The sequence below is a fragment of the Mastigoproctus giganteus genome, chromosome 10, assembly GCF_048544385.1.
Source record: "Mastigoproctus giganteus isolate SK-2022 chromosome 10, ASM4854438v1, whole genome shotgun sequence".
Taxonomy (NCBI): Eukaryota; Metazoa; Arthropoda; class Arachnida; order Uropygi; family Thelyphonidae; genus Mastigoproctus; species Mastigoproctus giganteus.
Genome location: NC_143584.1, coordinates 131,531,836 through 131,557,893, shown reverse-complemented (window position 1 = coordinate 131,557,893; position 26,058 = coordinate 131,531,836). Strand labels below are relative to the sequence as shown.

Genomic DNA, 26,058 nt, shown 5'->3' with positions numbered 1-26,058 from the left:
ATTATAACTCCAACGTTTCTTGTCTTTCTGACAGATCTAATCTTTGTGTGTTTGAAGTCATCCTAAAGCTTTTCGATTACTGTTTGTTTCACTTCCTCACTTTTTGTGGACTTCGTTTGGTTTCAATATTACTAGGTGTGGTTTGGTGATCGGGGTTTTCTTGGGGGCTATTCCAGCCTGACCTGCAGGACGATTTCCATTTGTAGCATTGATGTTGTTCCTCAGCGCCTGTGAATAAGTGGGAGCGTGCTGTAGCATGTGGTTTGCCCCACTGTTTTGGAGGACCTCCAATTTTGCTGTGGCAATTTCCTTCTCTAGCTGAGTTTGTACCAGGATGGTCTCCATTTTCATCCAAATAGAGACGATCTCTGCGCGGAGAACAGCTGTAATCCTGTTGGTTGGCTCCTTAAAGAGACTCTCTAGGGCAGTTCGCAAAGCAAGGGACTGCTCCAGGATGGTTCCTTCTGGGAGAGCTGGGTCCATAGGGGTCTCTTGTAGTTTATCCCATGGCTTTCCTGAGGCTTTGTCATTTTGGGTGGTAGTTTGCTCTGTAGATTCCTTGTTTTCACTTTGGGAGCGAGTCTTCCTATCAGTGTTCGGTACAACATATTTCTTGTACTTCCTCTTGGAGGCGGAAGCTCCAGATTGCGTGGATTCAGAGTCCTCGTAGCGTAGCAGTACACTATGACCGGGTCATCACTGTGAGTTGTCTGTGAAATAGGCACTCCAGAATTTCCTGATATCTCTTCCTTTTCCATCATTTTCGTATTATCGGGTTCACTTCGGATAACCGAGTCCGTATTGTTTTCATTCAAGAGAGGAATGAAAGAGACGTCGAATGACACTAGCTAGGTGTTTGTAGTGCAATTATTAGCCTTGCAGCAGAGCAATAAGTTTTTGGACTGTCTCCCTCCAAAAATAGTGGGGGAAAAGGTTGTTCCAAGATCGGCCCAGAAGGATACTGTTACTTTCTGTACAATGCCCATGGACATTCGCTTCACAGAGAGTGAACTGCAATCAAGGTCACAGCTAATAAATGTCAGATGACTAATCCCTGCACCGCAGGGGAATACTACACATTCCACAGTATGGGTCAGTACAGTAGCTTGTCTATTGTAAGTCTATGGCGGGGGGGGGGGGGAATCGATAGTCATGATTTCTTCGCAAAATAGTTCTAAACAGTCAATTTTTTATCACATTCAGTCTCAAAATGTTGGGATAGTATCACGGTCCAAAGTCACTCAGGTGGAAGCTCCCTCCCAAGTCAAATGCAGGATCAAAACGTGTTGACCGGGAGGTAGGTGGTAGATGTCAGAGTGCCAAGCACATGGATGACTGAACCCAGAGTATCCCAGTAGAATGTTACCCAAAGCATGACACTGCCGCTACCGGCTTGTTAGCCGACCGGGCTAGCCGAGTGGGTAAAGTACCTGCCCGGCAACCCAAAGGTCGCGGGTTCGATTCCCGCCTCGGGCTTGGATCAAAGTACTGCAAAAACCTTGGGAGGTGCAATATGGCCACAGAAGCCGATGCGCCAATAACTACCAAATCAAAAAAAAAAAAAAAAAAAAAACCGGCTTGTTTTCATCCCACGGTGCATCAAGGCACCATCACTTCCCCAGGTAAATGACGCTTGTTTGTTATTTGGTTTTTAGGAGCATTAGCAACTAAGGCCATATTGCTCCGGGAATATGCGGTGGTCATTCCCTTGACCTTTCCACATCCTCCGTATCTGGTGGTCACAGGCTCGAACCCCGGTCTAATCAAGAAGCACGTGCTATGCACTGCTGCTCCTTCCCACCGCTACGGAGGTGCCGGCAAATGATCAAATGATGCACACGTACCCGGCCATCCACATGGTGCAACAGGAAACATGATTCTTTGGACCGATGACCTTCTTCCAATCACTCAAGGTCCAGTTTCGATGCTCGCGTGCCCATTGTAGGCACTGTCACAAGTGAACCGTGGTTTGGACTCGGAGCAGCCTGAGGCTACACAGCCCGATTTTCAGCAGGGTTCGATGTACTGTGTGTTGTGACACATTACTCCCGTCACCAGCATTCCAATTACCGGCAAGTTGCACCACAGCGCACTTCTATTGCCGTGTACCATCTGGGAGAGCCTTCACTCACCTCAAGCATCAATGAGCCGTGGTCATCCAACACCTCGCCAGCAGTTTGTGGGTTCCCCCTCCTCGGACCACTATCAGTAGGTACTAACCACGGCTAATCATGAGTACCCCACCAGCCGTGCCGTTTCCAATATGCTCTGACTCAGTCGTCTCGCCATTAAAAAATTGGACATCTCAGCATATACTACTTTTTTTTTCTTTTTTTTTTTTTGTTGCCAGTGCAGCAAAAGCCTTTGGCTTCCTTTACAGCTAATACTAATACTAAAAAGTGATGAGTTAGTTTCAAAACTTTAAAAATTTAATCCCGACTTCAACATTTTCTCAACATTGTCCCATACCTTTAAGTAAATCCTCAGATCAATTTTTAATATCATTAGTACCAACATTAACAATATCACATTTTGTGCCCTTAAAAGATAACTGCTGTACAACATCATTAAATTTTGCCTTTGCAGACATACCTAGTCCTATTAAACTTATCCTTTTTCCATGACAATAGCTACTTCCTATGAAACCAGAGCTCCATGCCATTTAGGATGTTACTGTGTTGTCTGATGCAGGGTGTGGTGTCTAGCTTTGAAGTAGGTAGCTGAGTGGTTGACGGGTCCCTCTTTTCGATTCCTTTGAGGGCATCAACCACTAAAAGCCTTAACAGAGGGCGATGAGAATGCTGAATTTGTAATTATTCTCCTCACACTCTCTGCTTTGGAAGCACACAAAGACATCCCCTGTTGTGGCCATATCATGTCCCTCTACAGATTACAAAAGCAAACAAGCAACAGGTAGAAAACTACATATTCCAGTCAGATCTTAGTTTACCTGAATTAGCCGTCTGCCCTTTAATGAACATATCAAAAAAATGAAATTATAAATTCTTACCGGGATAACTTTTGTGGTTCAGATGTTCTGCTAAAAGATGTAGTCATCTTCGATGGTCTTCTTTCTGCCTTTAAATAATTTTCTAATGCAACATTAGTCTCTTCAGAAAGCAGTTTATCAGCAAATTCATAATCTTTTAATAGCTAGATGGGGAAAAAGAAGAAAAAAAATAAAAACAGAAAGAAGAAATAACATTTTAATTTAATGTTTATTAACTAAAACTGCAAAGTTAATTTAATTTAAATATGAAATTTAAAATTTTCATGGATACTAAACAACACAAATTAACTGAACTAAACACAGTTATATGTAATCAAACGGCAATACCAAATTCTGCAAAACATTAGTACACCAAAGCTGGACTATAAGGATGTCAGTGTAGTCAGTTTATTCTTGCATATTGTTTACCCTCCAACAAAGACCAATTATGAGTGAAACTGCAAGATACGTCTGTTTTATCTTAAATCTCAAAATTTAAATGTAAATTAATTATCTAAATTAATAAACTTTCGTGTTACAAACAGTGAAGTGTGGTCATTCCATAGTGCATATTAACAGTATGATAAGGAATGCTTTTTACCTCCTACAGAAGATTTTTAGATTAAAAAAAAAAAAAACAAAAAAAAAAGTAGAATTTTTTTAATTTAAAAAATTCTTTAGTGAAATTCAGAATATCTTCACACAAAAAGAAGTTGGTGCCTTCATAGCCAGGTGAGCACGAGCAGCAGGGCGTAGCATATGCTTCTTGATTAGACCGGGGTTCGAGCCCGTGAGCCACCAAATACGAAGGATGCGGAAAGGTCAGGGAATGACCACCGCATATCCCTGGAGCAATATGGCCTTAGTTGCTAATGCTCCTAAAAACCAAATAACAACAACAACAAAAAGAAGTAATTAGTAAAAGTAAATGATTTGTCAATTGAAATTTATGCTTTTTGGTCATGGCTGATCAACATAACAAAAAAACAATAATTTTTACGTAATAAAAAAAAAGTAGTCTCTCTCTTCCCTATCCTTATCGTTATCGACCAAGCCAAGGAGAGCAGGTTATCGTGAAACACAGAGTCTGCTGACGAGGCTAGTAGGGGCCAGTCGTGTTCAAAGCCGCTAAGTGGATTTTTCTTATTTATTGATTTCAAATTATTGTTTTTCTAAAACTTTTGATTTAAATTTAGTGGCATAGCATTATTTTGTGATATTTCTGATTAATCTGGTGTATTTATTCTTTACTCAGTCTTGTAATTGCATAAAGTATCGGTAAGGGTATCAAATCCACGTGTTACAAGTTACAACACCGCTAAACGAGAAATTTTTTTAGCCATATTTAGCCGCTTATTGAATATTTTTTACATCAAATTAATTTTTGTAAGTAGCTTATAGACCTAGTAAGGATCGTTAGTTTATTCTGAATTGAGACAGTGAGATTTGAAAGTTAATTAATACTTAAGTGTCCATAGATTACCGTTCGTGATTTCCCGCCTTTGTCTTTGTCATACAATCGTTATATATCGAACCTAGATAGCGTTAGTATAGTTTATATATAGTATAGGTTAGTATAGTATAGGTTATAATATTTTCAGCGATCGGTAAAATCTATTAAACTTGTTGAACTTCGTTGACATTTAAATTGCACTTTTAACTAAACACATATACCGACTTAGATTACAAACGTAACATAATTAATTAATACATAATACGGAAGTTATATAAAGGGAAATCGGAGATAATTAATACTTGACACTAAAAAAATATATATATCCCGTTATAACTGTGTTGGGAGATAAGTTAGGGTTATAAACTGAAATTTTATTTAAATTAAAAGTAATCATGACTCAGACCAGAGCAGCAAAACAAAAGGCTCAAGCTAATGGAAGTGCTGTGGCTCAGAGGAGAACTGAGGAGGGCAGTTGCCTTCTGAATCACAGCCTTCTAAAACGCACAGCTTGCATGATGTTTGTGGAGCATTAAGGTACGGGACATGATATTGCCATGGGGGGTGTCTTTGTGTGTGCGCGATGCAAGGAGTGTATCGAAATCAGGCAACAACTCAGCGTTCTTATGGGCCTATATGAGAGCTTGAAGGACAGGGTGGATGCCCACAAAGGAACTAAATTCAGGGGCCCATCAAACTCTCAGCTGCCCACATCAACGCCAGAGCTTGCACTTGGTCATCGTGAAACACAGCGGCAACCCCCAAGGCAGAATGCGCTGGTCCCAAAGGAACTAATAGTTGTTGGTGACTCTATTGTAAGGGAAAAGGGGAACATGCTTTGTAAAAAGGATAGGTGGAATAGGACCAGGGTATGTCTGCCAGGGGCAAAGGTTGATGACGTTGTAGAGCAGATATCATCTTTTAAGGGCACAAAAGGTGATATAGTTGTACACGTTGGCACTAACGATATCAAGAGTAGGAGACCGGCAGAATTGCTTAACAAGTACAGGCCACTGTTGAAAAAAAGCAGTGAAATAGGGTTGAATTTGAAAGTGTCTGCAATTCTGCCCAGACACGATAGGAGGGAGTATATGATGAGAGCCTTGTCGATCAATTCGGCCATGGAAAGATTGTGCAAGGCTCAAGGGGTAGAATTTTTTTCAGCCTGGACTGTACTTGTTAACAGGAGAGATTGCTTCTACAGGGATGGGATACACTTAAATAGAAAGGGTGCAAGAATATTTGCTGATGCTATCGAGGCAGTGTTAGGTGGGTTGGAAAACTGCTAGCTTGGGGGGAGACAAAGACCAATAGATTGACAGTAGCCACTGGCAGAGGTGAAAGAGATTCTTGCACTGCTTCTATTAGAATGAGCAGAAGCCTGAAAAACAAGATGCATGATATTTCAGAGACTGCTGGGAGCCATTGCGGTACAAGTAAACACATGGGTTGTGTTAGGGTAGCTAAGAATAGAAACAGGTGCAGGTATACTTGCATGTACACCAATGCTAGGAGTTTAGTAAATAAATTTGATGAATTTGAGGTATTGCTCAAAACATCAAAGGCAGATATTGTTGAGATATCAGAGACGTGGTGTCACACAGATATAAGGGATGCAGAACTGGAATTTGGGGAGTACAACGTCTACAGAAAGGATAGACAGGATAGGAAGGGGGAGGGGATTATGCTATTAGTTAAGAAACACATAAAATCCAAGGAAGTGAAGCCAGTCGACATCGCTGGACAGTGCAGTGTTGAGTCAGTTTGGTGTGACATAAGCATTGGGAGATCAAAATTGAGAGTACGAGTGTGCTATAAACCTAATGACTCTGATGAGTATAATAAGAAACTGTACAGGGAAATAGAGTGGGCCAGTAAATCAGAGAGTCTTATAATGGGAGATTTTAATTTCCCAGATATTGACTGGAATTTGGGGGCTGGTCACTCACACACTAGCAAGGCTTTTGTGGATTTATTGGATGATTGTTTTCTACATCAGCATGTTCAGGAGGCAACTAGAGGGAGGAATACTCTTGATTTGATTATCAGCAGTGATTCTTCATGCATTAAAAATCTGCAGATAAATGAACCACTAGGTGGCAGTGATCACAGTGTGCCGCAGTGGGATTTACTCAAAGAGGTAACTACCATTAGGGGTAAAGGGAAGGGTTATTGCTTTCGTAAAGGCGACTACGATGGACTGAGACAGTATTTAAATTCTACACAGTGGGACCAACTGATGATGTTACCAACAGCAAATGCAAAATGGGAAGCATTCAAAGAACTTATCTTGGAAGCTACTAGGCTTTACATACCAACTAAGAAATATTGTTCAGGGTTTAGGCCTAAATGGATGTCAGATGAACTGATGAGGCATATGGCAGAGAAGAAACATGCATGGGATACATACAAATTAACACATGACACAGAAGCCTATGACAGATACAAGTTGATCTGTAACCAAGTTACAAAGGAGGTTAGGCAGGCGAAGGCAGATTACGAGAAATCTTTGGCAAGGGATGCAAAGAAAAACAGCAAAGAGTTCTTTACTTATGTAAACTCTAGAAGGAAGGGGATGAATCAGATTGGTCCACTTGATATTGATGGGTCAACTGTTGATGATCCTGCTCAGGTAGCTAACAAACTAAATGAATATTTTGCATCGACGTTCACACGAGGAGTTATTTAGCGAGGGGAAAGCCAGAGGTGTATTCAACTCTAACAGTAAGCTAGAGAATCTTGTAATAACTGAGAGTAAAGTGGAGGAGAAATTGTTGGAGATAAACACAAGAAAGGCACTTGGGGTGGATGGGATCTATCCAGTTATATTAAAGGAGGCAGCAGAGGAAGTAAGCAAACCCTTATCCATAATTATGAGAGCTTCCTTGGACTCAGGGGAGGTACCCACAGACTGGAGATGTGCAAATGTGACCCCAATTCACAAAGTAGGATCAAAGGCTGACACAAGCAATTATAAACCTGTGAGTTTAACTTCTGTTCCAGGAAAATTAATGGAAGAAGCACTGCAGGATCATTTAGACAAGACTTCAGTTATAGCTCGGACACAGCATGGTTTTGTTAAGGGGAAGTCTTGCCTGACCAATTTGATTGGATACTATGATGTAGTCACAAAGGAACTGGATGCAGGGAATAACTTTGATATTATATAATTGGATCTTAGAAAGGCTTTTGATACTGTTGCACATGGAAGACTGCTGCACAAATTGGAGCAGTATGACACTGGAGGCAAATTGCTGCTGTGGATAAAGGAGTGGCTGAGGGGGAGAAGACAGAGAGTGGTAATCAATGGACACTGCTCGTCGTGGACTAATGTTATTAGTGGAGTCCCTCAGGGCTCAGTGTTGGGTCCATTATTGTTTTCTGTATTCATAAATGATATTGATGATGGTATATCAAGCTTAATGTCGAAGTTTGCAGACGATACAAAGGTAGGCAGGGTTGTCAAGAACACTACTGACACTATGCTGCTGCAACAGGATCTGGAAAGGTTGAGCAGATGGGCTGAGAGGTGGCAAATGAAGTTTAACATTGACAAATGTAAAGTACTACACATGGGAAACAGCAACCCCAGAGCAACGTATCAACTCTGTGGTACTACACTGACAATGGTGGAGAATGAAAGGGACCTGGGAGTGGTTGTGCAGGCAGATATGAAGTTCTCTGAGCAGTGCAGACGGGCTGCAAGTGTAGCTCATGGTGTATTGTCAATGATATATAGGAATTTTTCTAGCAGGGATAAGGAGGTGATTATTCCCTTGTATAAGGCAATGGTCAGGCCACACCTAGAGTACTGTATACAGGTCTGGAGGCCTCATTTCAAGAAGGATGTAGAGCTGCTGGAACGAGTACAGAGAAGGGCAACAAGATTAGTGAACGGAACAAAGGGGTGCTCTTATGAAGAAAGGCTTAAGTTTTGCAAATTACAGTGTCTGATGACTAGGCACCAGCGAGGTGATCTGATAGAGGTGTATAAAGCATTGAATGGTTTGAGCATGCTCAATGCTGACGGGATTCTTCCTCTCGCTCAGAATAATCACCTGAGAGGGCATAAATTCAAATTGAGGAAAGACAGATGTAGGATAGACATGCGGAAATTTGCCTTTAGCCAGCGAGTGGTTGGTTGGTGGAACAGACTTCCATCCCTTGTCGTGGAAGTTGATAGCCTAAATAAGTTTAAGGCTCAGCTGGACAGGTATTTTGAACGAACAGAGGGGTGAAGTGGAAGTGGTTTTTTTTTTTTTTTTTTTTGGCTGATGCTGCATAAGCTTGCTTTCTTGCATCAAATACCTCTACTAATGCTAATGCTATTCCCATAAACAAAAAGGTACTAGAATATATTAGTGCTTTAGTGATATGTACAGTTTGCGACTGAGCTGAAATGACAGAAGACATTACAGAAATCCAAATTCATGTTGAATTAATTTGAATTAATAATTAAATTATAATTTTTAGAAAAATTTAATTTAATTTTTAGAAAATACTTTCAAAGGAAAGTTGTTTCAAAAAACAAAAATGAAATAAGATAACTGAAGAATAGGCTATAATATTCTGATTATAGTTATTCAGTTGAGTTTGGAACTGAACCATGAATAGATAAGAGTGGGATTTTATCACCATATACGGTGAACAATCAGAGGAAGACCATGGAATCTGCCTACATATGGGTAATAATTATGTGGTTGATCAGTTCAAAACTGAATCAAAACAACTAATTACTTTATTTTTAATGTAATTCTAAAGATCAATCAGATTTTTAAATCTAGCATATTTCCTTCTTGAAAGTTACATAGGATTGTTCTGATAACTGCTAACTTTCAAAAATCAAAACCTGGAGAGCTTTTAATACATTCACTTGGCTAAAAGAAATAAAGTGTGCATTTTTAAAAGATTTCCAAAATGCACGTCATTAAATGAGACATTTTCTCATTTGATGAAATGATATTAAATGAGATATTTATCACCATATACAGTGAACAATCAGAGGAAGACATGGAATCTGCCTACAGGTGGATAATAATTATGTGGTTGATCATTACTTTTCTAAAATTCTAAATTCTAAAAATCAATCAGATTTTTAAATCTAGTATATTTTCTTTGCGGGTGTATCCGTCCATAAATAAACTATTCATACACTTTGTACACCACGATAAATACTTTTAATACATGACTATTATGTTACAAACCCTTTAGCAGGTTTTTGTTCACATGCATGAGTCAGAACAATTATTACAAATTGGCCTTTTTCTAACTGCTAACATCATATTGTATGAGCCATTTCCAATCCCATGTCTAGTGTTCTCACAGCTACACATTTCTTAGTTTTCCCCCTGCCATGCCCCTACTTAATTTTAGTGTTGAAAGCCCATTCCACAGACTTTGAAAAAGAAAAATAAAAGAAGCCTTTTACATTAAGAAATTTAACCAGGTGGCTTTAAACAGAAAGAAGAGAAATATGGGAGAAAAAAATGGGTGGCTTCACACAGAAAGTAGGAGAAAAATATGGGAGAACTGTGGAAAGGCTTTTCAATAGTAAAATTAAGTAGTAACTAATAGAGCATGGCGAGGGATGCTGGGAAACATGAAGCTGTGAGAACAGACAATAAATTGGAGACCTCATATGATATGATATCAGCAGTTAGAGAAAAGCCAATTTGTTGTGACACATCATGCATGTGAACAGGAACTAAAGCATTTTTAACATAATGCTTCTTTATTAAAATTATTTATTGTGATGTACAAAGTGTGCGAGTAGCTTATAAGCACTTATCCAATATGTGGGTTGGATAGTCACAATTGACCAAGTCTGTCCTCACTCTGGAAATCTCGTTGCGCCTAGCTTCATCTGTGCTGGAGTGGCTCCAAGCCTGGGAGAACAGGGTGTGGGCAGTGCTGTTGAGATGGCTTATTGCAAGTGCAGGAGCTCGTGATCCACCCAAGACTGCCATCAACTCATGACAATGTACCTACTGCCTGCATTCCCTACTATCCAGGCATGTCAGGCCAAATTTCAAAAATCCTTCGAGAATACAACAAAATGCGTGCAGCTACCTGGTAGAAACTTGCATTCTCTGGTTTGCCAACGTGAAGACTCCTGTCACCCCTCTCTTGTGCAGCGGTGTAGTATACCACATAACCTGCAAAGATTGTAACAGCTGCTACATAGGGGAGACCTCGAGACACCTTCAAGACCGCCTTGCAGAGCATGACAGATCGATTCGCCTTGCTGAGACTGACCAATCCACAATCGCAGAACACTTCTGGTCAACCCACCATGACCTTAATCCCAAGCGAGACTATGAAGTGATTGACCAGTCCCGACACATTTGCCACCAGCTCTGGCTAGAGTCACTTAATATATCATGTAATTCAATGATTTTTTTGATTTGGTAGTTGTTGGCGCATCGGCTTCTGTGGCCATATTGCACCTCCCAAGGTTTTTGCAGTACTTTGATCCAAGCCCGAGGCGGGAATCGAACCCGCGACCTTTGGGTTTCATGTAATTCAAGAACTATGAACCGCAGCAAGGGAATGAGACTACACCCTATCTTGGAGGCAACTGTTTTGGGACTAGATAAGTGCTGGAAGCACAACCACACATGTCCATGCAGCAACAATGAACACCAATCTAGTGGTTGAACGGTCAACCTCGTGTCCACGCATGCCTCATTGCACGCACAACTGTATCCTTTAAAATTTTGTCTCTAACATCTCCATTCTGTTAGTATTTGCTGACGAAGAGGCCCGTTTAGCCTTGAAAGCTACAAACCATTTGTAATTAAATGTGTATTAAATATTTTTTACTGGACATACGTATTTACTTAAGCAAAGGATACCAGTACTACAGGCCCATTTACTCTTATAAGGATTGCTTTGTTCTTTAAGATTGTCAATCGGTACTTGATACAGGCAATTTTAATTATTCTGACTTTTAATTTTAATTTCACTTCAGAAACATAAATGTGCATTTAATAATTATTATAAATACATGTTTCTTTACACAATGAATTACCAGGAACCCTTAGCAGGGTTCCTGGTAATTCATAAAGCAAGGTGGCTTTACACCCCCGGTAATTTTCCGAAATAGTTTACATTCATTTTCTTTGCCTTTGCTCTTATCTGTATACTATCTAACTCTAATGTCTTATGCCTCAAATCTATTAGAGTATTCGAGGGAGATTGGGATACTATTTCTATCCTTGCAGCCTATTCCTTTTGCCTCAATATTGGTTTATACCTTTGCATTGCTTTTCACAAGTAACAGATACACTTGTATATTTTTCTTAAGTAACAGGAACACTTGGTTGTAATTTTTTCATAGGTTATGGAAACACACTTGTATATTTTTAATAATTTTTTTAATAATGTTTAAATTAATTATTTTAGTTTTTGCTATCTGTAGAGCTAGCGGTTATTTTTTTCATATAATGTAATATCAGATAACTCAAATTTCAACTTAACTTAATCCTATGATTTATACTATATTTAGTATAACATAAATATGTTTTTTTTTTTTTTTTTTGGGTAGTTGTTGGTGCATCAGCTTCTGTGGCCATAATGCACCTCCCAAAGTTTTTGCAGTACTTTGATCCAAGCCCGAGGTGGGATTCGAACTCGCGACCTTTGGGTTGCCAGGCAGGCACTTTACCCACCCAGGTAGCCCGGTCGGCATAAATATGGTTAGGCTGGCATATAACTAGCAGAAACAGACAGTTTTGTTTGTTATTGATGGCATATATTGAGAGGCACTAGCCCCATGATGACGTGCCTTTCAATGTAAGCCTTATTCAATAACTGGTAAAATTTGGTATTTTAGATTGTATTTTGTAAATATGTAATTATTATGATTGTTAGTTGTTGGCACATCGGCTTCTGTGGCCATAATGCACCTCCCAAAGTTTCTGCATTTTACTCTGATCCAAGCCCGAAGCGGGATTCAAAACCGCGACCTTTGGGTTGCCAGAACTGCCGGTAGATCTGACAAATGACATCAAAACAGAAAAGAAGAGACTAACCCTGCACCTCCAACAAACTTGGCAAACATGCTGGGAAAATTCACCAAAGGGTTCAATTACCCGAAAATTCGTGCCAAAAGTACACTCTGTATTCCCAACATATCTGCGCTGGCTTTCACCAGGACTACTAACCACATACTTGCTCACCGGCCATGATGCCATCAGACAGAATTATCAGATTTTGCACTGAGCGACACACCTCTCTGCCACTGTGGACAGACAGAAACGTGGGAACATCTGATGCACTACTGTCAATTATATGACGACTTACGCTGCCTTCTAATTACAGAGACCCAATACATATTACTAAATCAGGAGGACCATGTACTGGAAGAGGAATACAGCTACAAAGCTTTGACCAAATACGCGCAAGACCTCTTCGGCAGAAGGACCTTCCCTGTGCCACAACCAAGGACCGTGAACACCGTAATCTCTGCTTCTCACCAGACCCAGAGAGAAGCTCGATCACACGGATACCCGCCTATTAAGACTCATCTATCTGGAAGAAACCCCACCCCAGGAATGGCTAAAACATAGAAGAGACAAAACCTAAAGAGACCTTCTTTCCCGAACTTGAAATCCACGGACCGGGCAACTTGCAAAGACACTGTCCATATGGACATTTAGATATGACAACTACCCAAGACGGAGTTGCTTTCTGGAAATTACTAAAACACTGGCCTGACACAGTGACACCATAAGTGAAAATCTGCACCTGACAGACAACTAGCAGGAATTTAGCTCAGCTGGAAAATCTAGCTAACCAAAATTACACTCAATGAGACCCGATCCTGGGAATGACATATGCACTGAATGGACAGCCAGCCCTGGTGCTGGAACCTTCCTGGACATTTCTACTCATGATATAACAATAGTAGAAATGCTACGGCAGAGCCATACTGGTGATCTGAGTCAGCTGCCTTGCCTGCCTCACTGTCTCTCCCCTCCCCGGTGGAAAGAGGGGATGATGGTCCCCCTGCTCGCCACCCCTCTCCCTCCCTCTGGTGGGGTATGGGCATGTCCCACTGACATCTGATTAGAGTCGCCTTCACTATCGACCCCATACTTCTGTCTTTCTCCCCCAGCCTTCAGTCTCCCCACCTTCTTCTGCAAGCTAGTGTACGCCCACACGTCAAAATCTAACTTTATCCAAATCACTCTCACCCACTTTTTCAGCCTTTCATACTTCAAGCGCTCTCCCTTCGCAATCGAACAAATTAAATTTTTTTTTTTAGGTCCTCACCACTGAAATCTCAGGGAACTAGGTGGCAGGACCTGCCAGAGTAACCTAACTACTGGGTACCTAGTCTGCTTCCACGGCAACATCGGGTCTCAGCAGAGGTCTGGCGGCTAAATGGCCAGAAGAACAACAGTACATGACATTACACACCCCAAGATCCACATACACTTAAATCTCTGGCCTTTACAGTGTACTGTATCACCTGACAATGTAAACTACACAGAGATGGGGGAAGCCCCCTCGTGCCACTTGACCCTAAACACACTTTTACCTTTGGATTGCCAGGTTATGATTATTATTAGATTTATATAGAGACTGATAGGGTCCTTTGTATGTTGCAGATATTCACTGCCAATTTTGTTTTTGAATTTTAATTTGTCAGGATAGGTACCATTTTATGCTATATCTATTGAATTTGTATATACAGTGGATTCCGGTTATTTGGGCCACCGGTTAATCCGATTAACCAGTGGCCCAAATAACCGAGGCAACCGTTTATTTGGGGCAAATCTTAAAAAACAAACTAATCAAGAAAATAACCAGGGTTTACTTCGCTTAATTGGGACAGCATGCCGTTTAATCGGGGCAGGAGACCGCAGCACTGGAGATTACCCTACGATTGTCTCTGACGGTACCATGTGGTTCGGTCGAAATTCTGGAGGTCACAACCATAAAACAATAAAAACAATTAGCAGTCACCTGTTTATTGGGCTTTTCTGTTAGCAAACTATAAACGCAAACTATTTACGTTTATGATAAATTTCATAAATATGAACTAATCAAGTTCAAGTAAACTCAATCTTATTGAATTGCAGTGTTCTTTGTTATTGATTGCTTATCTTTTTACTGTTTTAAATTTTCATTTGCGCACTTCTTTATACATATGTACATAAGTTAAACATATTTTATATAACTAAGGGTTCTAAAAAATTAAAAAGTGAAATAAAAAGAAAGCCCTTTACTTTTTAACTATCATTAACAAGCTCAAAGTGTTAGAGCAACTTGAAAATGGTGTTCCTGGAGGGAAAAAAAAAAAAAAGCTGAAGAATTTGGTACTGGCCATACAGACTGTATCAGATATTAAAATACAAAAAGGATCTATAAAATATTTCATTTAAAATTTGATGTGGGAGTGATAAAAACAGTGTATCAAATTGACAAACATTAGTGAGGGTTCACTGTATATGGAAATTGTATATATATAATTTAATTGCCACTAGTTGCTTGTACTGTTTAACTTATCAGCAGTAGTCAGAAAATTTGAAATCCCTCTATGCAAGAGAAAATTTGAAAAATCAGCAAAAAAAATTCAAATTTGATACCAGTATATAATTTCAATCTTTTCAGAATATAACTATGAAAAATCCATTATCTATATTAATTCTATACCAGAGAGCAAATGCAAATTTAAAAATCTTCATTATTATTACTCACTTTCAATTTAAAAACACTCCCTTCAACCTACACTTTGATTTAAGGAGAATGTTTGTTTGTTTGTATTGAGGTTTAGTGGAGCTTGAACTACGTTGGTCATAATGCGCCAGTTCATATGGTGTGATGTGTTTGGATTTAAATTGTTCCTTTCAAATTGATTCTTACTTAATTGGGTTAGTCTATTGCTTATGTTTACTTCCTTAGAGGAGGTGGTATAAATTAATAGCTTTAAGGAAGTTGAAAACATCTATGAAGTCATCTCTATCATTCAAGAGGTCCGTTGGGGTAATGGTGTGATGTGTTCTATAAATATCTTTGAAGGCTTGTTTGTGTCGATAGACTGTCCTGCTCATATGAAGGACAGTCTATCAACATGTGTTGAACCGATTGGATAGTGTCACAAGTCTAGCACTGTGGTGTTCTTCTGCTCGCAACAAGAAAGAGTGCATAATATGGGTATGCCTGATTCTTAGTCTGGCCATGGCTTTTTTTCTTTTCTTGACCTTCATGTGCTAGAAAACCAGTTTTCAATATTCTGCTTTATTTGGTATAATTTGCTTGCAGTTTGCTAATTCCAAGTTTCTTGCCACTACAACTGGCAAATACGCTCTATCGCAGGCATGTAATACGCCACTGATATATTTTCTCCACTCTGTAGTATGGCTCCTTTTGCTGACTTGTCTGCTTCTTCATTTCCAGCAATCCCTGTATGTCCTGGGATCCAACAAAAATGTATCTCCTGTTCATTTCTGGTGCAGTCAGTTAGTATTTGTTGTATGTGCCAAAGGATTGGGTGTTTGGGTGTACCTATGTTTTGCAGGGCTTGTAAGGAACTCAAGGAATCTGTATATATTACACTTCTAATGTAATGCTCATCCTGTACATAAGTTAAGGCTATTTTTATTGTGTATAATTCTGCTGTGCATACATTGCACTCTTTTGGTAGCTGTTGGGCTAAAGTAATATCTGGGAATACAGCTGCTGCTCCCACTAAAGTGTCTGTTTTCGAACCATCCGTGTATATTGGAATATAGTCAGGAAATTGAATTCTGTGCGCTACACGTAACTGTTGGAAGATTATTGCAGTTATCACTTTTTTATTCCATTTCTGAAAGAAATCGCATATTGGGAATCCCATGGTGGAGGAGCGTGAACTGGCAGGTGTGCTACACTGTCTATATTAAGGTTATGTACTGCTAAAAAGTCTTGGATTCTAATTCCCAGAGGTTGATTTGCTTGTTGGCAATTCTGCTAGATATTTCTGCAACGTGAATCAAAGAGGGTCTCCCAAGTAGGGTGTCCATGCATAGATTTTATTTTAAATGTATAATTCAATGCCAGTTGTTGCCCCCATAGTTAAAGGTGGTTCACTGGCTATATATGAGAGAGGTAAGATAGGTCCAATAGCTATACACAGTGATTATGATGAACTGGGTCCAGCCATTTCAGAGCTGTTTTCCGTGCTGAATCGTATACTGGGGCTCCATAGTTCAACTTTGATCTAATTAGTGCTTTGTAAAGGTTTAGTAAGGAATATCTGTCTGCTCTCCATGCTGTTGATGAAAGGATTTTAAGTATGTTCAGCTTTTACGTAGCTCCCGTAGACTAATCTTATCTAAGATTAGTCCAAGAAATTTTGCTTTCGGCTGGGTTGGTATATTCTGGCCTTCTAATTTTAATTCAGGTTCAGAATGAAGATTCCTTTTTCAACAAAAATGTACACATTGTTTTTTGCGTTGACAGTCTGAAACCTTACTATTGCCCACTTACTTATATTGTTGATTTATTTATTTATCATATGGGAAAGAAAAAAAATAATAATACACAAAGATGAAAAAAAACCTCATATATTTACAATTGTATATCCAAATTACTAACATATTGTTGATTGCGTATTGGAATTGCCTCTTGATAGTTCTTGTGTTCTGTGACTGACTAGAGATAATAAAGTCATCAACATAAAGTACATGTGAAACTGAAGGAGGGAGTTGATTTGTGATTGAATTAATCTTTATGGCAAACAAAGTTGCACTCAAGACTGAGCCCTGTGGGACGCCGCCTTCTTGTTGGTAGATTTTGGAGAAAGAAGTTTGTATTTTGACTTGGAAGGTTCTGTTCATAAGGAAGTTCTGGATAAACATAGGAAGACTACCTCCGAGTCCAGCATTGTGCATATCGCCTAGGATCCCATATCTCCAAGTGGTGTCGTATGCTTTTTCAATGTCAAAAAATACTGTAACCATATGTTGTGATCTGATAAATGCATTTTTGATGTTGGCTTCTATGCTAACTAGGTGGTCTAGTGTAGACCTGTAATGTCTAAAACCACACTGTGTAGATGTTATTTTCCTCTAAATACCATATCAATCTCTTATTTATCATTTTTTCTAATAATTTTCCTAAACAACTGGTGAGGGCTATTGGTCGATAGTTGCATGGATTTGTTAGGTCTCTGTCAGGTTTAGGGAAAGCTAGTACTATTGCATGGTGCCATGTGTTTGGAAATACATTTTCTTGGAATATTCTGTTATACAGTTTCAATAGATTTTCTAATTCAGTCTTGTTAAGGTGCTTGATCATATCATAATGTATGTCGTCTGGGCCTGCTGCACTTGGCCTGGATGTGGACAAAACTTTGTGCAGTTAATTTATTGTGAATGGTTGATTGTACGGTGCATTACCTTTTGATTTAAATTTAATCTTATGTTTTTCTGCTTTTTCTTTTTGGATCAGGAATTCCAAATGGTATGACACATTCGCTGATACTTTTGCAAAGGTCTCACCTAATGTATTTGCAGTCAAACTAATTCCATCACAGACCAGTATTGGTGATGGCCAATTTCTATATTTACCTGTCATTTTTCTTATTTTATTCCAAACTATATGTGCATTTGTTGTTTTGTTTATTGTAGATGTGAATTTGATCCATGTTGCTTTTCAACTCTGCTTTCTAGTGAATTGTGCTATAGCTTGCATTCTTTTGTACTGAATCAGATTGTCTGTGGTAGGGTATCTGCGAAATCGGTTCCATATCCTATTTTGATTTGGGAAATGTGATGAAGTCTTCAGGACTGTTAGCTTTCCTGCGTTTTGTATGGTTTCTGTGACATGTGCTAGTGCAACAACTACTATTTCCTGCTCAATTATATTGGTGTTGAAAACTGCTTTCCTCCTAAATGCTTCCCAATTAGCTTTTTTTCTATTTTCTAGCAAGGAGTCCTGCTGGTATGGTATGGTATGGATATTCACTTACCAATACGGAAATTACTGGATAATGATCACTACCCCAAGGAGCCTCGAAAACTTCCCAATTAAATGCTGTGTAAAGTGTAGGGGTACATTTGGTAAGGTCTATAGCTGTGGTGGTCCGAGTTGGAAAGTGGAAGTAAGTGTGGTTCCCCCTGTTAAGAAGTAAAAGGTTGTGGTTATCTAGCAGCTGTTCAATAATGCATCCTCTTCTGTTGTAGTCTGAAAATCCCCTCCCCACAAAGGGTTATGTCCATTCATATCTCCCATCAGACAGATTGGGGGAGGTAGTTGTTGAAATAATGCATCTAGGTCTTCATAAGAGATATCTTTTCCTGGTGGAATGTATAAGGAACATATGGTTAATAGGGACCTTGCTATTGTACAAATTGTTACCACCTCTAATTAGCTATTTATATGCACCTTTTGTATTGGCATTCTGTCATTTACTAATATGGCAACTCCTCCATGTGTTATACCTTGAGTTTTTCGGTCTCTTCTGTACATTGAATAGTTCCTGATATTCAGGGTATCTTGTCATTTAAGGTATGTTTCCTGGAGACAGATACACATTGGTGCATACAGGCGATCAGATACTGTACGTGATCAAAAATAGTGCGTAATCCTCGACAGTTCCACTGAATAATTTTATCCATTATTTATATTTGCTCAGCCCCTCGAGCTGTTTTCATTGCATGGTTGTCTTTTGTTTTTCTGTCCTTATTCTATCTCTTTTGGGAAATATCGGTTTTCCGGTATCCATATCTTCATCTTCAACGTGGATTTCCGACACTTCATCATCTAACTTTCCTGTTTTCTCAAATTCCATAAATTCGGAGGTAGGTTCATGATCCTTCATTACTCTTACACTGTTGCAAGGTTAGAGAATCTGAGGGGATTGAGATTGGCGTGTTTACTGTTTTCTAATGTTTATCTTGTTGCTTTGCTTGGAGTAAGTGTTTGACTTGTGGAGAAAAATATTCATTTGAAGGAACTGAGATTTCAGTTTGACATTCCACTGATTTAAATTTAGTCGCTATTTGTGCGTACGTTGGTCTACTGGTTATAGTTGGCTGGACCATTTTTCTTGTTTCTTGGTATGTAATATTGTGGTCTGTTTTGTATTTCTTTTTCCTTGTTTCCATCTTTCACATGTTCTGGAGTAGTCAGGATGTTCTCCTTTACAATTTGGACACTTTGGGGTTGGAGTTGGGCAGTCATCAATCTGACGTTGTTTGGATTCACATTTAGCACATGTCAGTATATTTCTACATGCAGTCTGTGAGTGTCCATATTTTTGACATTTGAAGCAGCACAAGGGATTTTGGATATATACTTTTACTTGGCAGTTCAAATATCCTGCTTTTACAGTAGATGGGATTTTTGGCGTGTTAAATGTCAGGATTAAGGTTTTGACAGATATTGTATTTCTATCTCTCTGAACAGAAATTCGTCGTACATTTCTCACTCCTTGATTTTGGAGTTCATTGCTGATTTCCTCTTCAGTAATGTGTAACAGATCCCACTTGGAGATTACTCCCCTCGAAGAGTTTAAGGGGTTATGGGGGGGGAGGGGGTGATCACTACTGGTATACCTCCAAAGTTAGATACATTCAGTAACTCTTCTGGATGTCTGGTACTGGACATTTCAACTAACAAATCCCCAGATTGGCGTTGCCTGACCGTTTTTGGTGTTCCGACCTTTCGGATAAAAAATGGGGATTTCCTTCCTAAAGTCTCTTCTTCAGTGGAGTGAATGATTAGGAATAGGAGTGTTGGTATTGAACTATCTGTCCTTTGCCTCTTGGCATTATTTTCAGCAGTTCGATTTTGTGGGATCTTCTCAAAATCCCTTGGGAAGTAGTGACTTTACTACTCATGTTTTGATCTTTTTAGCCCTGGGAGTGTAGCTTCCAACTCCCAGGTTTCTGGCCCTGCCATGAGGAGGCAAGAGCTGTGCCACCAAGTGACCAGGCAGAGGATATAAATTAGTAGAGTTGGTGGTTAGTTTGAGAATAAGAAAAAAAGAAAGGTGACTTTCCTTTCTGATAGTTTGCTAGGTCCTTCTAGCAAAACCTACTTATTAAGTACTGAAAAATAAAGGTCGCTATAAATGCAATAAACTATATATAATTGAGAAGTGCACTATAGAATCACTTTAAATCACTTGGAAAACACTTGGCACTCGAGGCCTAAGGAGAATTCATCAGTAACAGAAATGCTCACTGCATGAAACATGAAGTGCACATGTAAACAGCTTGATTCCAGAGATGTATCGATGTCATAAAGCCAGAGAGCATTACCAATTGGAGGAAAGAACATGACAGTAAAGCCAGCTTGCTATCAATAACTCTTCATGACATATATCAATCAACACTTGCATGTAATTAAATTTAACTTAATTATGAACTTTTAAGACTCCAAAGGGGAAATTTTAACAGAGGAGAACACAATCAAAGGAAGGTGGAAAGAATACTGTGAGCAGCTCTTCCAAGCACCTGCTGGCACTAATGATCTGCCACCCCCCCCCCCTTTTCAAGAGTGTGATCATGAACCAGTTCCACTGAAGGAAGAAGTCGAAAAAGCCATCAGAGAGCTAACATATGGCAAGTCACCTGAAATTGATGAAAGCTACAGGTGTGAAGAGTGCCAAGTTTTTTCATGAAATGATTGTAAAAAGTTGGAAAACGGGACAGTGGCCATCAGATTGGAAGAAATCAATTTTCATCCCCTTACCAAAAAAGGGAGATCTGAAAATTTACTCAAATTACAGGATCCTAATTTCTTAAGTTAGAAAGATTCTTCTTAAAATCATATTGAACAGAATCTCCTCAAGAAAACTTGAAGAAATGCCAGAAGAGCAAGCAAGTTTCAGAAGGGGTAGAGAAACCAGAGATCAAATCTTAAGTCTACGACTGATTATTGAAAAATGCAAAGAATTCATTGTTCCAGTTGTTTTGTGTTTTATAGATTATGCAAAAGCATTTGATTGTGTTCAACATGAGAAATGATGACTATTATGGGTTTCCCAATCCACATAATTCAGCTGATTAAGCTACAGTACCAGGAACAGGAAGGAACTGTGAGAACAAACATGGAAACACAGACTTTTTACCAATAGGTAACGGTGTCAGGCAGGGCTGTACTTTGTCACCTCACCTTTTTAATCTTAATGCCAAAGATATCATGCGTGAAACTTTGGAAGATTTAGAGACTGGCATCAAAATTGGAGGACTGAAGATAAACAACCTTTGTTATGCAGATGATACTGTGATAATTTGTAATTCTAAGGATCATCTTAAAGAAACTCTGAGAAGAGTATGTGAAGCAAGTAAGAAAAATGGATTGTTTCTGTATGTGTATAAAACTAAAATTATGGTGATTGGTGATAATCTCAATTCCAGTAAAGTGAAGGTTAATGGGCAAGATATCGAAGAAGTTGATGAATTTGATTACTTAGGGTCAAGAATAAATAAAAATAGTGACTGCTCAAAAGATGTAAAGAGACGACAGGCAATTGCTAAATCGTTGGTCGCTGATCTGATAAAATTATGGAGAGATCATGATCTGCCCCTAAAGACAAAACTGAGAATTATAGATTCGTTAATTTTTCCAGTTGGCACTTATGGATGTGAAGGATGAAATCTGAAAAGAGTTGACAGGAAGAAAATTGAGGCATTTAATGTTACAGGAAAACACTGCATATTTCTTATTTGGATCAAAGAACAAATGAATGGGTATTGAATAAAATTGGCAGGCCTAAAATTCTTCTTCATAGCATCAACAAAAGAAAACTCAAGTTTTTTGGTCATATAGTAAGAAGGGAAAACTTTCTGTTGAAGAATATAATGGAAGGAAAAACCGAGGGGAAGTGGTGCAGAGGAAGACCTGCAACTAGGTGGAAGGATGGGATCAGTGAACTTCTGGGCGTGACACTTTGCAATGCTGTTCGTATAGCACATGATCGATGTAGTTGGAGGAATTTGTTGGTGGCCACAACAGCTCCTCAGGGAACTATGTGACTGGAAGAAGAAGATGAATTTTTAATAATCTTGTGATAATTAACAAACATTTCTAGATTTTTCTGCAGAAAATTCAAAGTAAACATTTTCAACAAGCATTCAGTTTCGGCTGTGTGGACAGAGTAGATAAAGCACAAATTGCTGAAATACTATCAGAGTTGAATCGACCCTGTATAACTAATACAAGGTAAAGATTAATAGAATTAAATAGTATATGTAAATTAGTTAATTAATGCAGAGGCCAACAAATATGTTCCAGCTCCTGGTACTACTTAAGCATCAAGATCAAAAAAATATATAAAATAAATAAAAATAAAAATAATAAAAATAAAAAATAAAAAAAATGCATATGATTATAGCGAAAAATAAAAATTTTCTTCATACTCCATAAAAAACAAATCTAGTCCAGTTATTATTGGACCAACTGCAGTAGTTTTTCTTTAATAATGTTAAATTTTCTACGACTGAAAACTATCTGGCATGAAAGTGTAATGATTTATTTTCGCTGATTTGGAGAGGTCTGAGTCTGGATGCCATTGGAGAATGAAGGAATTCTTTAAGACCTCTTCAATTACCCCAGGGGGTCAACATCTGGTGAGTATGGGCTTGGCACACCCAGGGTCCTGAGCTGGATATCATCATTCTTCTCTTTCTTAGTGATTCCCTTTTACCTCTGACTCCTCTCTCTCTCTCTCTCTCTCTCTCTCTCTCTCTCTCTCTCTCACTCACTCACTCACTCTGTATGTTTTTCTGTGTAACTCAGAAATTTTTTTTGGCTGGTGCAGCATAAGCCTCAGGTTTCCTTGCACTATATGGCTAATAACAATAATAAAAAATAATAATAATTGCAGATATAGTTAGTTGATCTCAAGCCGAAGTAGTATGATATTACCCCATGAGTTAAGTCTACATTTTTCAGCCAACATAGCACAAAGCCTCTGAACACACCCACACAATTACATACATAATGGCACCTCCGTAGCCAGGTGGGTAGGAGCAGCAGTGCGTAGCACATGCTTCTTGATTAGACCGGGGTTCGAGCCCGTGACCTCCAAATACGGAGGATGCGGAAAGGTCAGTGAATGACCACCGTATATCCTCGGAGCAATATGGCCTTAGTTGCTAATGCTCCTAAAAACCAAATAACAAACAATACACATACATAATACACTGGCACAATATGACTTAAGAGTTTGATGCGCTTTAAAACCCATAAGCAAAAGCTGAAAACTGCAAAGCTCCATGCTGCATTAAATGCACGGACCCTGAGGAATACAGGCAGGTCTCGATTAACGCGATTAATTCTTCCCATGAGCGCATCGCGCAAAACAGAAACGTGTTAATCGAATATCATAACCAATAGGAAAAATTATAATTGATCCTTGACCTTCTGGAATGTCCATAAAGAATTTTAAAAATACCTTTTAAATAACTTTTTAACTGTATATAATGAAAATAATTATGGAATTAAAGGTTTATTGCATAAAACAGCAGTTCTTAAACTGTGCGCCGCGGAATATTTTAAATTTTCGAGGGAAACACAGCGATACTCGACATTGGACACAGCGCGAACTACTAGCTCGAGGTAGTTCACAGTTTCAGCATTTCTTATTAAGTTGTTTGGACCTAACTACTAAACAAAACTGTTAGGTATTTCTTTTGGTCTGGGTGCACCTTGAAAAAATTACTGAGACATTAAAGGCACCGTGAACCGAGAAACTTTGGGAACCTCTGACATAAAATACACAATGAAGAAATTACTGTTGCGGAAATATTTGAACAGTGTTGACTTTCTCTTTACATCAATCAATTTCCGATATCTGACAACAATCTTCTCTGGGCCCTGGCGAAATAAATATCGCAGAGAACATCAAACCTTTTGTTTGAGGTTCTATGCGATAGATACGAAAGATTTCATCTAATTCTTTTACTGTTATCTCCTTCGTGGTAACATTTTCATCTGGCTCATTTAAAAATTTGAATTTTTAAATGCAAGTCTGCATTGATTTTATTAGCAGGAGACAAACACTTCTTCTTCCGATGGTTGATGGAACACACCGAGGCGGGCAGCAAGCAAACGTTTGTTTATTGACCATACGACTCGTGGTAAGCTTAACGCGCGATTCAAATCTTTTTCAACTATCACATAAAAAAAAAGATCGCATTAACTGGAAATTTGCATCGTGTAAAGTGGTATCATTTTTCAAATAGCGTTAACTGAATATCGCATTAATCGAACTCGCGTTATGCGAGGCCTAGCTGTATGTACACACACACACTTCAAGGTGATTTCAAACTGTTACCCTTACAAATATTCCAGTAAATGCTGCTATTTCTTATCTGTGTTTATAATTGCATATACAATTTATAACAGCACAAAACTATATTTTAGAATTGTAGAGGAGGAAACCAAGCCTGTTAGCAATTTGTCCAATTTTGGCTTACAAAAGCCAAAATTTTCTGTAATTCAGAACCCAATATGAGAGATGCCCGATGTTGTGTATCTCGTTGTGAAGGTATTCAAAATATGAGATATACTTAAATGATGCCAGTTATGTACTGCTTTAGTAGGTTGCTGCTTATTAAAATGATGCAATAGCACTAACTTATACGTCAGTAACCTTGCAACATGAGGCTTTAGCCCTAAAAGGTTTTCAGTACAATGACTCTATAACTGGGTTAGAATTACCTAAATGGATCTTGACAACATAGTTACATAATTAAGTTAACCTTAAAAACAAATCTAGAATTGAATTATATTTATCTTTACTGATAGATTTAGCATATATTAGCTAACATAGATTAATCCCCTATTTATTTTTTCCCTTAGCTTAGTAACTAGTTAAAGTTAGTAAGAAATAAGTGTTCACCTATAATAAACCAGTTTACCTAGTAAATGTACCTCAACTTCCTATAAAATTAGCACTTAATTTTTTTTTTTTTTAAATGAATTAGTTTTATCTTGTAGACCTTAATATAAGTTAGAATAATTGTTAGCATTACCTCAGAATTAAGTTCTCAACCCCCCCCCCCCCCACACTTTTAAACATTTGGTTTTATCATATAGACCTTAATATAAGCTATATTAACTGTTGGAATTACCTCAGAATTAAGGCTTTTTTTATTTATTTTTATTTTTAACATGAATTAGTTTTACCTTATAGACCTTAATATAAGTCAGATTAATTGTTAAGAATTACCTCAGAATTAAGCCTGTTTTGTTTTTTTTTTATCTCTCTCTCTCTCGCTTTTGTGTGTGTTTCTGTGAGTGGGCTCTCCCTGGGAAGCTTAGACCACCCCAGAATAATGAATCTGGACTCCGACCCAGATCCCCACACCATGGATGGAAACTAGGGGTCTGTGGTGCTCCGTGGGCCCTTAGGCAAAGAGGCCAGGAGAATAACAGAACCCTGCATTGCATGATCTTATTCCTTACATTTCGAGGGTACAGCAATAAAACGGTGTTCGTAGGCCGGCCACTAGTTAGTACACCGGACCGAACCTATTGGTAACTCTCTAGGAGGCCTCCGGATCAGCTAGTGTATAATCTTGCTACCTCTACTCTGCCAGATAGTGACTGGAGGGAGTCCGAGTAGTGTGCATGCGGGGAGCATTGTCGAGGCCACGTTATGTCAAGGATC

General features: G+C 38.8%; 1 protein-coding gene across 1 annotated transcript in view; it reads right to left on the bottom strand.

Moving 5' to 3' along the window:
- Sas10 (UTP3 small subunit processome component Sas10) overlaps positions 1 to 26,058 on the bottom strand; it is a 234,556-nt gene that overhangs the window by 46,428 nt on the left and 162,070 nt on the right. Inside the window, exon 11 of the mRNA XM_090383933.1 lies at positions 3,011 to 3,153. Coding sequence (XP_090240059.1) covers positions 3,011 to 3,153 — 143 coding nt within the window. The remainder of the gene's footprint in view (positions 1 to 3,010; positions 3,154 to 26,058) is intronic.